This window comes from Theropithecus gelada, chromosome 7a, assembly GCF_003255815.1.
Source record: "Theropithecus gelada isolate Dixy chromosome 7a, Tgel_1.0, whole genome shotgun sequence".
Classification (NCBI taxonomy): Eukaryota; Metazoa; Chordata; class Mammalia; order Primates; family Cercopithecidae; genus Theropithecus; species Theropithecus gelada.
In genome coordinates, this window is record NC_037674.1 from 52,356,002 (window position 1) to 52,368,294 (window position 12,293).

Sequence of the window (12,293 nt, forward strand, 5' to 3'; positions counted from 1 at the left end):
AGATCGAGACCACAGTGAAACCCCGTCTCTACTAAAAATACAAAAAAAAAAATGAGCCGGGCGCGGTGGCGGGCGCCTGTAGTCCCAGCTACTCAGGAGGCTGGGGCAGGAGAATGGCGTGAACCCAGGAGGCGGAGCTTGCAGTGAGCCAGGATGGCGCCACTGCACTCCAGCTTGGGCGACAGAGCCAGACTTCGTCTCAAACAAAAAAAAAAAAAAAAAAAAAAAAAAGCAGAAACCTATTTACAAATGAAATCTTAAAAAAAAAAAAAAATCTATGAAATATTGCTCAGAAACCAAATAATTAAAGTAGTTTAAAGCAAAACTACTATGAGTGACCCACGGGAAAGTCCTACCTTCTCAGCCTCCCACCAACACCAAAGGAAGATTCTAAGCACCTAGGCAGAAGCCAGGAGTCAAGAACAGTTTCATAGAACACCAGACTCTAATACTATATGAAAAGTGACCCAACTTGGAAGATGTAAGCTACCTTATCAAAACAAAAACCCTCATAGCTAGAGCAGCAGACTCCACGTGGTAAGGAAGTACATAGTAAAGAATCTACATGGTAAGAGAGTACATGCTTCTCTGCGGCTTAAGAATATTTTATTACAAATATTTTATTTTATAGCTCTAAGAGGAGGCCCTAATGCTAATCTAGTTCTTATCGAATCTATTTGAAGACGGCCAGGTGTAGTGGCTCATGCCTGTAATCTCAGCACTTTGGGAGGCCAAGGCAGGCGGATCACCTGAGGTCAGGAGTTCAAGACCTGCCTGACCAACATGGTGAAACCCCATCTTTACTAAAAATACAAAAAATTAGCCAGGTGTGGTGGTGGGTGCCTGTAATCCCAGCTACTTGGGAGGCTGAGGCATTAGAATTGCTTGAACCTGGGAGGTGGAGGTTGCAGTGAGCTGAGATTGCACCACTGCATTCCAGCCTGGGTGACAGAGCGAGCCTCTGTCTCCAAAAGAAAAAAAAATCTATTTGACGAGAAGGAGTTAGAGGCATATTCCTGGCGTCTGGTTAAAGGGCTTTACAGAGGACATTTGGGTTCCAGCCCATTAGCCTGCCTTTTCTCATTCTAATACGTCACACTCTCAGCACTGGGGGAATGTTCTAAGGAACTTTCCAGGGCCTCTTACCTGGTTATCTGGGTGGTTAACAGTGAAGTAGCCCACACAGACGATGACCTCATGAAGGAGGCTTTCACAGGAGACTTGGCTGCAGTGGCCCAGCAGGGAGCTGGCCATGTGCCGGAATGCAAGGGACAAGCCCTCTGCCCCTACAATAGACTGACAAAGACAAGGAGCAGTTAGAAGCCCTCAGCCCAGGGAGAGCCAGGGCTGCAAATCACAAAGCAAGACTGGCCCTGTGCATTTTCTGCCACGGTGCTGGAAAAACATGACATTTCTACAGTACTATACTTAACACTTCAGTTTAGGGGTTCTTTTTGTAATAAATGACAATAATAAATACAATGTTTACCTGAAAAGGGACAGTAGCAGACCAAATGCCTATACCACGTGGATCAAGACATTATCTACCTAAAGCACAGTTATTTATTCTATTTTTAATAACTTAATTTTTCTCATATACAAATATTCTTACTGTAGAAAATCTGGAAAAGCATAAAAAACCTAAAATTCACCTGTAAATCTACCACTTAGCTAAATTCCAACAATTTTTTTTCTGAAGGAGAAAATATTTTCTTGTACACAGAGTTAAACATATATTTTTAATTATTTATGTTTAAACAAAAATTATAAATAACAACTAGTTATTATTCAAATAAGTAGCTCTATAAACCAAAGGCTCCCAAAAGAATGTAAAAAAAAAAATACAAAAAATTCTCCTTAAAACCATGAAACCCCTCAGCTATGGGACTTCTGGGATCCTTTCTCCAGACAGGCAAAGGGCTGTCAGCGGTGGGCGACTCAAGAAGAGAGCCTGAGTCTGTGCAGCTCTATTTAATAAACATGTCAAACAGACAGAGCGACAGGAGGGCAAAGGGGAGAGGCGAAGCCCACAGAATACACTCGCAGCCCACACTGGAATGAAGCACCACTGCTGGCCTGTGGGAAAAGGCAGCGTTTTAAACTCATCTTTTGATTTGAGGTCTGAGTGGGCTTGAACCAGGTTGGATGCGTTGCAGCTTGGACGTTTCAATGAATTCACTTTACCTAACTGGGTGAAACAGAGCCATTTTAGTGAGCATTCTTGAAACAAAATTACTGCTAAATTTTAAGAGTGCCTTTTGTCTGTTTCACAGCCCCAAAACAAAAAAAAAAATGTTCTTCAAGCCCCAAAGAGACTTCAGAAGGGCTTTGCTCCTTTAAATCAAGTAGTGACACTTTCTCAGCTCAGCCTTTATTTAATTAGTCACGTCCAGCATGCTGTGACCCAGTGCCCTCTGTTTAACCTTCACTGATAAGAGCAGGTCAAGGGGCATATAAGTTTGAATGTAAAAATTAAACCAATTTTTCAAGGAAACTATATTTCCTTTTTAGCCAGAATTAATTGCCAAGTCAGTACATTGATTTGTTTCCTGAGACCACCTTCAATTGTAAAAACTGTCAAACTGAATGCAATATACAATATCCCCAGTCTCAAGGCCACCCATGCCAATATGAATTCAGAGTGAAATCAGACTCTTTGCTGAAGAGAGAAAAATATTTTGACAGCCTTATTAGTATACAATGAAATGGAACCAGCTAGGAAAATACTCTAATGGGTAACCTTTTGTACTATTACATGATGGGTTCTCACACAAAATAAGCACACAGGTTTGTGGCTTTGAAGAGGGTGAAGGAGCACTGGGAATGCTGCATTCAGTTTCCAACCTTCTGACTCAGCATCTGCAAGACAGTTTAGGTAAATTCTTCTTCTCAGAAACTGAGTCAGTTCACATTTTCTGAGGGCCTACTATCTGCTAGTGAGCATAGCACTTTTATGCAATCATATTTAATCCTCAAATAGTCTTGTGAGGTAGGTGTTCTTAATCTCTATTTTACAGATGAGGAAATGGAGTCTTAAGTGTTCAAATAACTTGTCTAATGTCATACAATTTGAAGAGGTAATGTGATGGCTCAAAGTCAGGTCAGTCTGACTCCAGATCCAGGGGTCTAATGAGGATGTCTCCCTGTAACAGCTCTGTATTCTTGTGATGCATTCAAACCCAAATCATCAACATGTCTTATATCATCTCGTCTAACTCTTCAGCAGGTCAGACAATTTATCTCACTTCAGTTTTTTTCTTCAGTTCCTGTGAGCCTCCCAGGCAATTCATAAATTATCTCTCAGATTTTTCTGAGGTCAGATCATGCTGAGATGTACACCTTCCTTCTTTCCACTTAAAATCTCTTTTCCTGTCCTTTACATACATAGTTCCTAAAACCTCACTTTTGACATGTAAGTTGTTTTGATGAATCAGAACATGAGTTTCTCTGACCATAACTATCACAAAAATAGTACTTTTCTGGAAAACTCATCCACTGCTATACAGTACAAATACTATGTATTTAATTTACTTAAGCTTACAGTCTTGATCACGTCCATCTACATCAATGGTGTCTATGTAGACAGATGTGTTGCTTTACATAGCTGGTGAAGCCTATGTTTCCCTTCCCTTGAATATGGAAGGCTTATGACTGATTCAACCAATAAAGTATGGTTGATAAATAAGTGTATGACTTCTGAGGCTAAGTCATAAAAAGTCCTGTAGCTTTTGTTGGTTTCTCTTGGAACACTTGCTTTCTGGAAGCTTCCTCTTAGGACACTCCCACTCAGAATCGAGACAGCATAGTGTTTTAAAAAGTCCAAGTCACATGGAGAAGCAGTAGGTAGATGCTCTGGCCACCAGTTCTAGGTGAATCTTGTCTTTGAGTCATCCCAGGCATCAAACATAAGAGTAAAGAGCCTCCAGATGATTTTAGCTCTTAGCTATAGCCATGACATCATGGAGCAGAGACAAGTAATTTCCACTGTGATAAGCCCCATCTGAATTCTGAACTCCTAAAATCTGTGATCAGAAATAAATGTTTCCCCTACTAAGTTCATCTGTTTGTTTTTAAATGCATAAAAGTAATTAAGAAAAAACACATAGTCATTGGTATATATTACAGGCCCCAATGCTAGAAATTCTGGGCATTTAGGTCCCCTCACATGCTGATGAGGAGTCAGAAAGAAACATGAAGGGTAAAGGCTACCTGGAAACTATAGCTAGGAAGAGAATGAGAAAGAGTAATGGCGAGACTGATAAAATAAAAGAAGAGAGGAGAGACAGTAGAGAGACAAAAAAGAAGAAAAAACAGGAAGGAAAGAACTGAGAAGGAAATATAGAGTTGCATGAAAAGAAGGAAGAAAAGGTACTGGAGAATTGTGAGAACCAGTCAAGAAAGGGCATTCCAAATGACAGCCAGGGCATTTGATTTTTAGAATAATTGTTTTTTATTTATTTTTTATTTATTTTGTTATTTCATTTCTTTTTATCCCTAGAGACACTGATTTGGAGAACAGTTGAACCCTCTTGAGCCACTCTCATTTTATTCCTGCTGTTTTCGGCAAAAGTGGCTCAAGTGGGGATAAGTTTCAAGTTGGATATAGCAAGGATCTGGAAAGGAGAAATGTTTTTTTATTTTAGTTGGGCACCAAAGATTCCAGAAATAGGCTTTTGATTTTTCTTTTCCTTTTTTAATGAAATCACTTGACATTATTGCCCATTATTAAGCCCTTTAGGCTTAAAGGCCACTAGGGAGCAGGTCTGGTTGAAGTTCAATGGTGCTCCTTTGTGAGTGAGCCTGCACGGGCCACAAGTTCACAGGAGGAGAGGGGCAGGGAGCAGGGACCTGGGGCTCCCTGACAGAGTGACTGACTGAACAGCTGACTTATCCCAGATGCTTGTTTATGATGTGGAGTCCCCTGTAGCAGTATAAATGTTGGTTAAGAAGACCCGTGAAACAGGAAGCTAAGAGACAGTTTTTAGATATTTGCTATTCCATAATCTATTAACAAAAGAAATCACTCCCTTTCGACACAGCTGATGGGCAGACTGGTAGACTCCATATCCTGAGCATGTAAAGTTAAGGTTCCCTGATTTCCAAACTGTTTCCAGACAGAATACAGTGGGCTTAGGTCTTCAAAAAACACAGATGTTATGTTCAACCCTGAGGCGAGAACCACTGACACTTTTTTGAAGCAGATATCTCTCATTTATATGTGACTGTAACCTCCCAGAACTCTACGTATTGTGCAGTCAGTTACCACCTAAGGCTAGTTCAACTGCTCTGGAGACAGAAAAGCATTAACCCAAAGGAAGGGATTTCTGTTCTCATGACAGATAAACTAATTCTACAAAGTTGAAAGATACTAAATCCAATGATACAACTTAGTCACAAATTTCCTTTTTTGAACAAAATGACAGGAAGACATCAATTAAAGAACTGTACATTTGTCATCAGCTACAATATAGAAGTATTCCTTCCATCTCAGAATGGCAAAGTCCACTATTTTCATACATTTGTATCTCTATAACCTTTTTCCCTCTGAGCAAAGCAATTCATCTAAATTATGGGTTCATCATCTGCCAAGTTTGTTCCTTTTTTAATGAAATCACTTGACAGTTAATAAACTGAAAGAGAAAGTCTATTCCTTGGGGCTTGCTCTGTTCCAAAGGTTCAGTGTTTTTGAAAATTAAATTTCCTACATGAAAAAAAAAAAATCTGTTTCCAGGCTGACAGTCTGGTGTTATAGCATAAAGCAATTCTTCTTTCTTTAGCTATAAAAACTTAATAGCTAAAGATGCAAATCCCTGTAAAGCTAGTTACACACTTTACCCTGAACACAAAATCAGCTAAACCATCCATAGAAAGTCATATCAATCAAAGAATTTATCTAAAAAGCTAGTTATATACTTTACATTGGACACAAAATCAGCTAAACTATCCATAGAAAGTCATATCAGTCAAATAATGTATCTAATTTTGGTTCTATTTACATAAGAAACCATTACTTTCCTTAATATTTAAAAGTTGATGAGATGATAATGTCCTGATCTAAAGAATTCCAGACAAAAGGTTTATAAATAGCAGCATGGCAAAGGATGAACATAGGCTTTGGAGTGGGAGAGTCACGGTTACCTGTCCTGGTTCATAAACATGTAACCGTGGGCAAATTACTTAACTGTCAGCTTCTCTATCTGTAAAATGGGTATAACAATACTTTGCATGGTAGCTATGAGAATAAATGAGAATGCTAGATGTTATAGAGCATCTAATACAGTTCCCAGAAAATAGTAGCTTAATAAATTATAATATATATTATAATTCCATTTATTGTAGTTTATTCCTTATACCCCAATTCAGGAGAAGAACCTGACATCCTATCTACACGAAAATATTAACTCTCGATTGGTTAACATTGATATAAACCAATACTTGGTACCTGAAAAGCAGGCAGATGAAGAGCTGCAAAGCTGTTGAAGAAACGTAAACTCTGAATGGCTACTTGGGTGGTATTTTGGGTGTAATTCTCCTTGGGACTGGCAGTGCTAGGGTCCAAGATGGTGCCATGGAAGAGGACACAGTAGAGCATATGAAGAACTCCAGCCAGGTCGGTTGCCTGAAGAGCAGCTGTCAGCCCTGTGGGATCCTGGCGATTATTGTCAAATATGCTGTATGACCTGACAAAGAAACATTCAATTCTTTGAGAAAAACTACTTAAAGGATGTTAGCAATTTGTATAGGTTAAATGAAACAAGACAATCAGACCATTAAAAACAAACCATCTGAGTTGTGTAATATGGTAACAAAGAACTTCAAGGAATAAATCCCTCCCCACCAACCGCACTGTGGCTTTCTTTTTCTTCTGGAAGACCAGCCTGCTGCAGCAGTGTCAACTGAGCACTCTGCAGCCAGAGCTGAGGCTGCCAACCACCCTTCCCATACTTTGTAGCCTCACGTTGTTTAGTATCCTGGGTCTGGGCAAAGTGGACAGTCTGTGAAAGCTTTTGGGACTCAGAGGCCAAAAACACACTCCTAGCTTCCTTTCTGGATAAAGACACTCTTCTTAGGGGAGGCAGCTATTAGGAAAGCATGAGGCCTCAAAAACCCAGTAATGTGTTGGTATACTGTGATAGGGAGATTCTTCAGCTGCTTCTGAAGCCCCTTTTCCAACATTGAGGAGTACAGGTGGGACAGGTTGTAGAAGCCACAGCTCCAAGAACAAGCAAGTACTGGATTAGGTCTACACAAATCAGATGAAGTCAGCTTAGCTACCATGGCAGGTAATGTTACAGAAGAGCAAGAAGAGACAATGGCAGTGGCAAATGAATTCCTAAAATCAATAGTAAAGCAGCAGGGGTATGCTAAATCTATCTCATCCTTGAACTAAGGTATTTTTTTATTATTATTTTTTGTTGTTGAGATGGAGTCTCGCTCTGTTGCCCAGGCTAGAGTGCAGTGGCGTGATCTCGGCTCACTACAAGCTCTGCCTCCCAGGTTCACGCTGTCCTCCTGTCTCAGCCTCCCGAGCAGCTGGGACTACAGGCGCCCACCACCACGCCCAGCTAATTTTTGCATTTTTAGTAAAGACGGGGTTTCACCGTGTTAGCCAGGATGGTCTCGATCTCCTGACCCCGTGATTCTCCCACCTAGGCCTCCCAAAGTGCTGGGATTACAGGGGTGAGCCACTGCGCCTGGCCGAACTAAGGTATTTTTTATTTTGCTTTTACTTTTATTTATTTTTTAAAAATTTCCCTTCTTTTCACAGGTGTTAAAAAAAAAAGTAGAACCACTCAATGTGAGGGTTGAACCCACTGACTCTGGGATTAAGAGTCCCACGCTCTACCAACTGAGCTAGTCAAGCAATTCTGAACTAAGGTATATGTGAAGCATCTAGTGACTAAGAGCAGGCAGTTATAGTAAACATGGCTGCCAAGCATTCACCCTTTTAAACAAAAACTGTACAAAGATTTCTAAGGAATCACCTCTCCTTAACTCATAGCCAATATGCTTCACATAAATTTCCCTCCCTATTTACTCTGGCTCAAGGGTATCCAGGCCTACGGTTAAGCCACACATTTCTCTGGCTGTTGAGCATTACTCAAGGATGGCACATGCCACAATCAGAGCTAATGGGATAGAGGGAGATACTTTTGCTGAGACGCTTGGGAAGAAATCATCACTTTTTCCTCTACTGGGTTTGAATCTGAGATGTAAGGTCTGGAGTTGCTATAGCCACTTGTAACCACTGCACAAAACCGCAGGTCTCTTAGTGCTCTTTCTTCATGACACTGATTTTTCTCAGGAAGGCAAGTTACAAGTTTCTACTCAATGTCTTCCTTTAATGTGGCACGATCTACACAACACTGAGCAGGAGTACTTTTATGTTTCTGGCATGGCATACTACCTTTCCCTACTTTTTAACACTATGAGTTAGTGTTAAAAATCTGGGTTAGTGTATGTACAGGGGTGTGTGTGTGTATGTGTGTGTATATATACATGTATATATACACACACATATACATATATACACATATATATAGGTTGTCATTTGTCATTCCTTTCAGCTGGATGGGAGGTAGTCCTTGAAGAACTATGCTTACTTCATCATCTTTCCCAGAAGCACTCAAGAGGTGTCACTAATTAAACAAGAATTGAGAGGTGCTGACTGGTAAATTTCTAGTATCTTGTTTAGTTTTCTCAATTCATAACTTAGTTTTTCCAAAGGGATCATTTTATTCATTTTACTAGTTGCATCAAAGCAGTTATATTTGTAACCACGGTACACATTTATTTCTTGAATGTGCACTATTTCTAATATTTCTAAGAATACAGCCAAGTGGCATGACATCTTCGTATACATTGTTCTCTACTCAAGAAAGAAGCTCTCTTATGAAATACTGTCATCTCATTTATACGGCAGGATCTGCCAAGTACATTCATATGTGTCACCTTATCTCATTCTTACTGGGTTTTCATAGTTGGTAGAGAAGTTATTCATCCTCTCATTGTACACATGAGGCAAGTGAGAGCTAGAGAAATAAGGTGAAGTGTTTTAGGTCATACAAATTTTTAGTGGCAAAAGCAGGAATATCACCCAGGGCTTTTGACTGTTTAGGGTCAGTGCTTTATCCATGGACCAAAACATCCAGGTCAAACAGAGGCTGACCTCCTCTTTCCTCTCGATGCCTTCTTTTAAGTCAAATTTTGTAATTAAGTAAATACTGTTAAGATATACAGAGACTATAACACAATCTTGTATTGTCGAGGGGAGATATTTTTGTCTCACACAACTCAATAAAAAGTTTAAGAAATTATATTTATTTGCTTATATGTATATCTGAACTGTTACACAAACTTCTGTTAGCTAATGTCAGCTGACCCTTCCTTCCTTCCATTAAAGCCAAAAGAGTTAGGGGTCAGACCCTGACTAGAGACGTGAGTAGAGATTAATGTGTCTGAGTTTATTATATAGGTTCCAAAAAGGGGCCTGTGTTTGTTTAACACTGATTGCCTTTTAGAACCAGTGACAAGTCAGAAGATATTTCTCCCTAAAGCTGATTTCTAATAGGCTTTCAGAACCTTGAGAATGAGTGACATCATTGCTGGTGACAACAGTTTTACTGCTCTGTGATTCAGAATGGTGACTTCCCATTTACTCTTGTGTTGCTTTTAAACGGATTATCAGTATATTCTAATACAGATATTCAGGAATATAGCTTTGTCATTTAAAACATTTTATAATACTTAGTCTTTCTGAGCATTTATTAAGTGACAAGAATTCACTGCTATTTCCTCTTCCAAAGAATACATACAAAAAATCTTAAGAAAAAAAAAAAAGTGAAGGTTATCAGAACATATTCTCTCCTGCACCATTATTTAGGAAAACACTAATCTGATAGATTATAAAGCAATACAGCCCAGTCTTTTGCAGATATTATCCTAATGAAATAAAAATGGTAATTGAGGAAAATCTGTTAAATAAGCATTTAAGAACTTAGATGTGGAAATGGTTCAAAATGCATAAAATAGTGCTTCATGGAAAAGACCATTCATGTTGAAGAGTCCACAGGATATATGGGGGCAAGGGGAGGGTTTGACTGTCCCATTTGGCTTCCACAGGACTAATGTAGACCTGAAGGGACCGTAGAGAATGTTTACTTTTGATTTAGCTTGAAGTACAGATAATTTATCCATGAGCAGGCCACTGGCTTCTGTTGGTCTTAACTGTCAGTTATAATCACTTTAAGCCTAAATGTTTATAAGAAAAAAGTAAAAGGCCTTATTCATATCAGGCATGGGTCACCAAGTTTTCTTTAACAAATACATAGAAGATGTGAAAAATAAGATATGAAATTTTGCATAGTACATTCTGAGATCTTTGTAATTTTACCAGATTTTAAGGTGTTTTTGTTAGGTCTTCAGGACTAGAGATCTTAGTGAGACATTCATTTCTGTTCATCAAAAGCTAGATTCAATTAGGGAAAAGTAAAATTAGTTTTTCATTAATACTGCACAATGCCTGAAAACCCTACTTTACCTTAAAGGAGAGTACAGCTGGGCAAAAACAGCATGATTTGTGTGGGCATGAAGTGCCGTCCATTCCATCTTCATAAACCACTTATATACCGGGCCTTAGTTGGCCTAAAAAAGCAGCTGTGACAGTTCCAGACTCTATAATCCCTTTTCTTCTGTTTGTTTGCCCTCATTTCCATGGTCCCCAGATTTCCAGCTTGGTAACATTCACTCTGATCTTCAGTGCAGGTGATCTTCTAGATTGTTCTCTTAGCTTCTTGGATTTTGGCTTTGTTCTGGAATCCCTGAGGGATTTTGTGAGAACATCCCATTTTAGCCCTTAAACCCATAGACCTGCACTCAAAGATCTGCAGAGTGTTGGAGTGGGTGAGACTAAGTCATTGTCTCCCCCAGTGATGGATGAGAACTTTACTGTTCAAGGAGAAGTAAATTATTTCTCAGCAGTATCCCAGTTTTTGGATATTATGTTCTGGGATATTCTGAGAAAGCCAAACCGTATCCAGTGACAACGTCATTCATCAGGGTTTAAGGTGAGCACAAACAGGCATGATATTCTGTCAGGTATTCTGTCTAAAAAACCAAAGTACCTGTGCTCCAGGAACTCTGAGCACCTGCGATGGGCAAGGTTAAGGAAGATCAAGCCCCTGTTCTAGAGGCGTTACAGTCTAACAGGGGCAGGTGGGTGTATCAGTTTCCTATTGCTGCTGGAATAATTACCACAAGGTAGTGGTTCAAAACAATAAAAAATGAAATATTTTACAGTTCTGAAGGCCAGAAATTCATAACAGATCTCACTAGGCTAAAATCAAGTTGTCACAAGAGCTGTGTTCCTTTTGGAGGCTCCAGGGGAGAATCCATTGCCTTGCCTTTTCCACCTTCTAGAATATGCCTCAATTCCTTGGCTTATGGCCCCTTATTGCAGCTTCAAAGCCAGCAACAGAGTATCTTCAAATCTCTTTCTAACGCTGACTTTCTTGCCTCCCGTCTTTATTTATAAGGACCCTTGTGATTACATTGGGCCCCCCTGAATTATCCAGGATAATCTCACCATCTAAAGATCCTTAACTTAATCATATCTGCAAGATCCCTTAAGCCAAGCAAGGTAATATTCACAGGTTCTGGAGATTCAAATATAGATACTGTTGTAGGAACTTTATTATGCCTACTCCAGAGAACCTAGTCAATCATGATTCATTCATTCAACAAATAATCACTGATGGCCAACTATGCGGCAAGCCCTGTTCTAGGAACTAGAGTTCAGCAATACAATCTATGACCTTTTTCTCATAAAGCTTACATTTTAGTGCAGGAAGATATAAACGAACAAATATACAATATGTAATGTATGGTGTGATACAGGAGCAAGGGACATAGCTAGGAAATGAAGAAGTAGGAATGTGTGTGAAGCTACTTTACATAGGGTGGTTGGGGAAGCCATTTCTAAGGCATTATTTAAGCAAAATTCTATAGAAAGTGAGGAAGAAAGCCATGTGGACACCTTGGGGAAGGGTGTTTCAGGTAAAAGAGCAGAAAATCCCAAGGCTTGGAGCCAGAAGTGTGCATGACATGTTCAAGAAACAGCAAGAAGGCCAGTGTGGCTAAAGCGAGTTGAGTACCGGGAAGAGTAATAGGAAATGAGGTCAGAGAGGAAGCAGAGAAGATCAGGTAGGGTCTTGGAAACCATTATAAAACTTTTGGCCCGGCGCGGTGGCTCAAGCCTGTAATCCCAGCACTTTGGGAGGCCGAGACGGGCGGAT

At 39.7% G+C, this 12,293-nt stretch overlaps 1 protein-coding gene across 2 annotated transcripts in view; it reads right to left on the reverse strand.

Annotated features, from left to right (window-relative positions):
* SCAPER (S-phase cyclin A associated protein in the ER) overlaps window positions 1-12,293 on the reverse strand; it is a 583,444-nt gene that overhangs the window by 31,442 nt on the left and 539,709 nt on the right. For both annotated transcript variants that reach the window (XM_025390645.1, XM_025390644.1), the window contains 2 exons: window positions 6,443-6,680; window positions 1,147-1,296 (listed from right to left, as the gene is read on the reverse strand). In XM_025390645.1, the coding sequence (XP_025246430.1) occupies window positions 1,147-1,296; window positions 6,443-6,680 (388 nt within the window). The remainder of the gene's footprint in view (window positions 1-1,146; window positions 1,297-6,442; window positions 6,681-12,293) is intronic.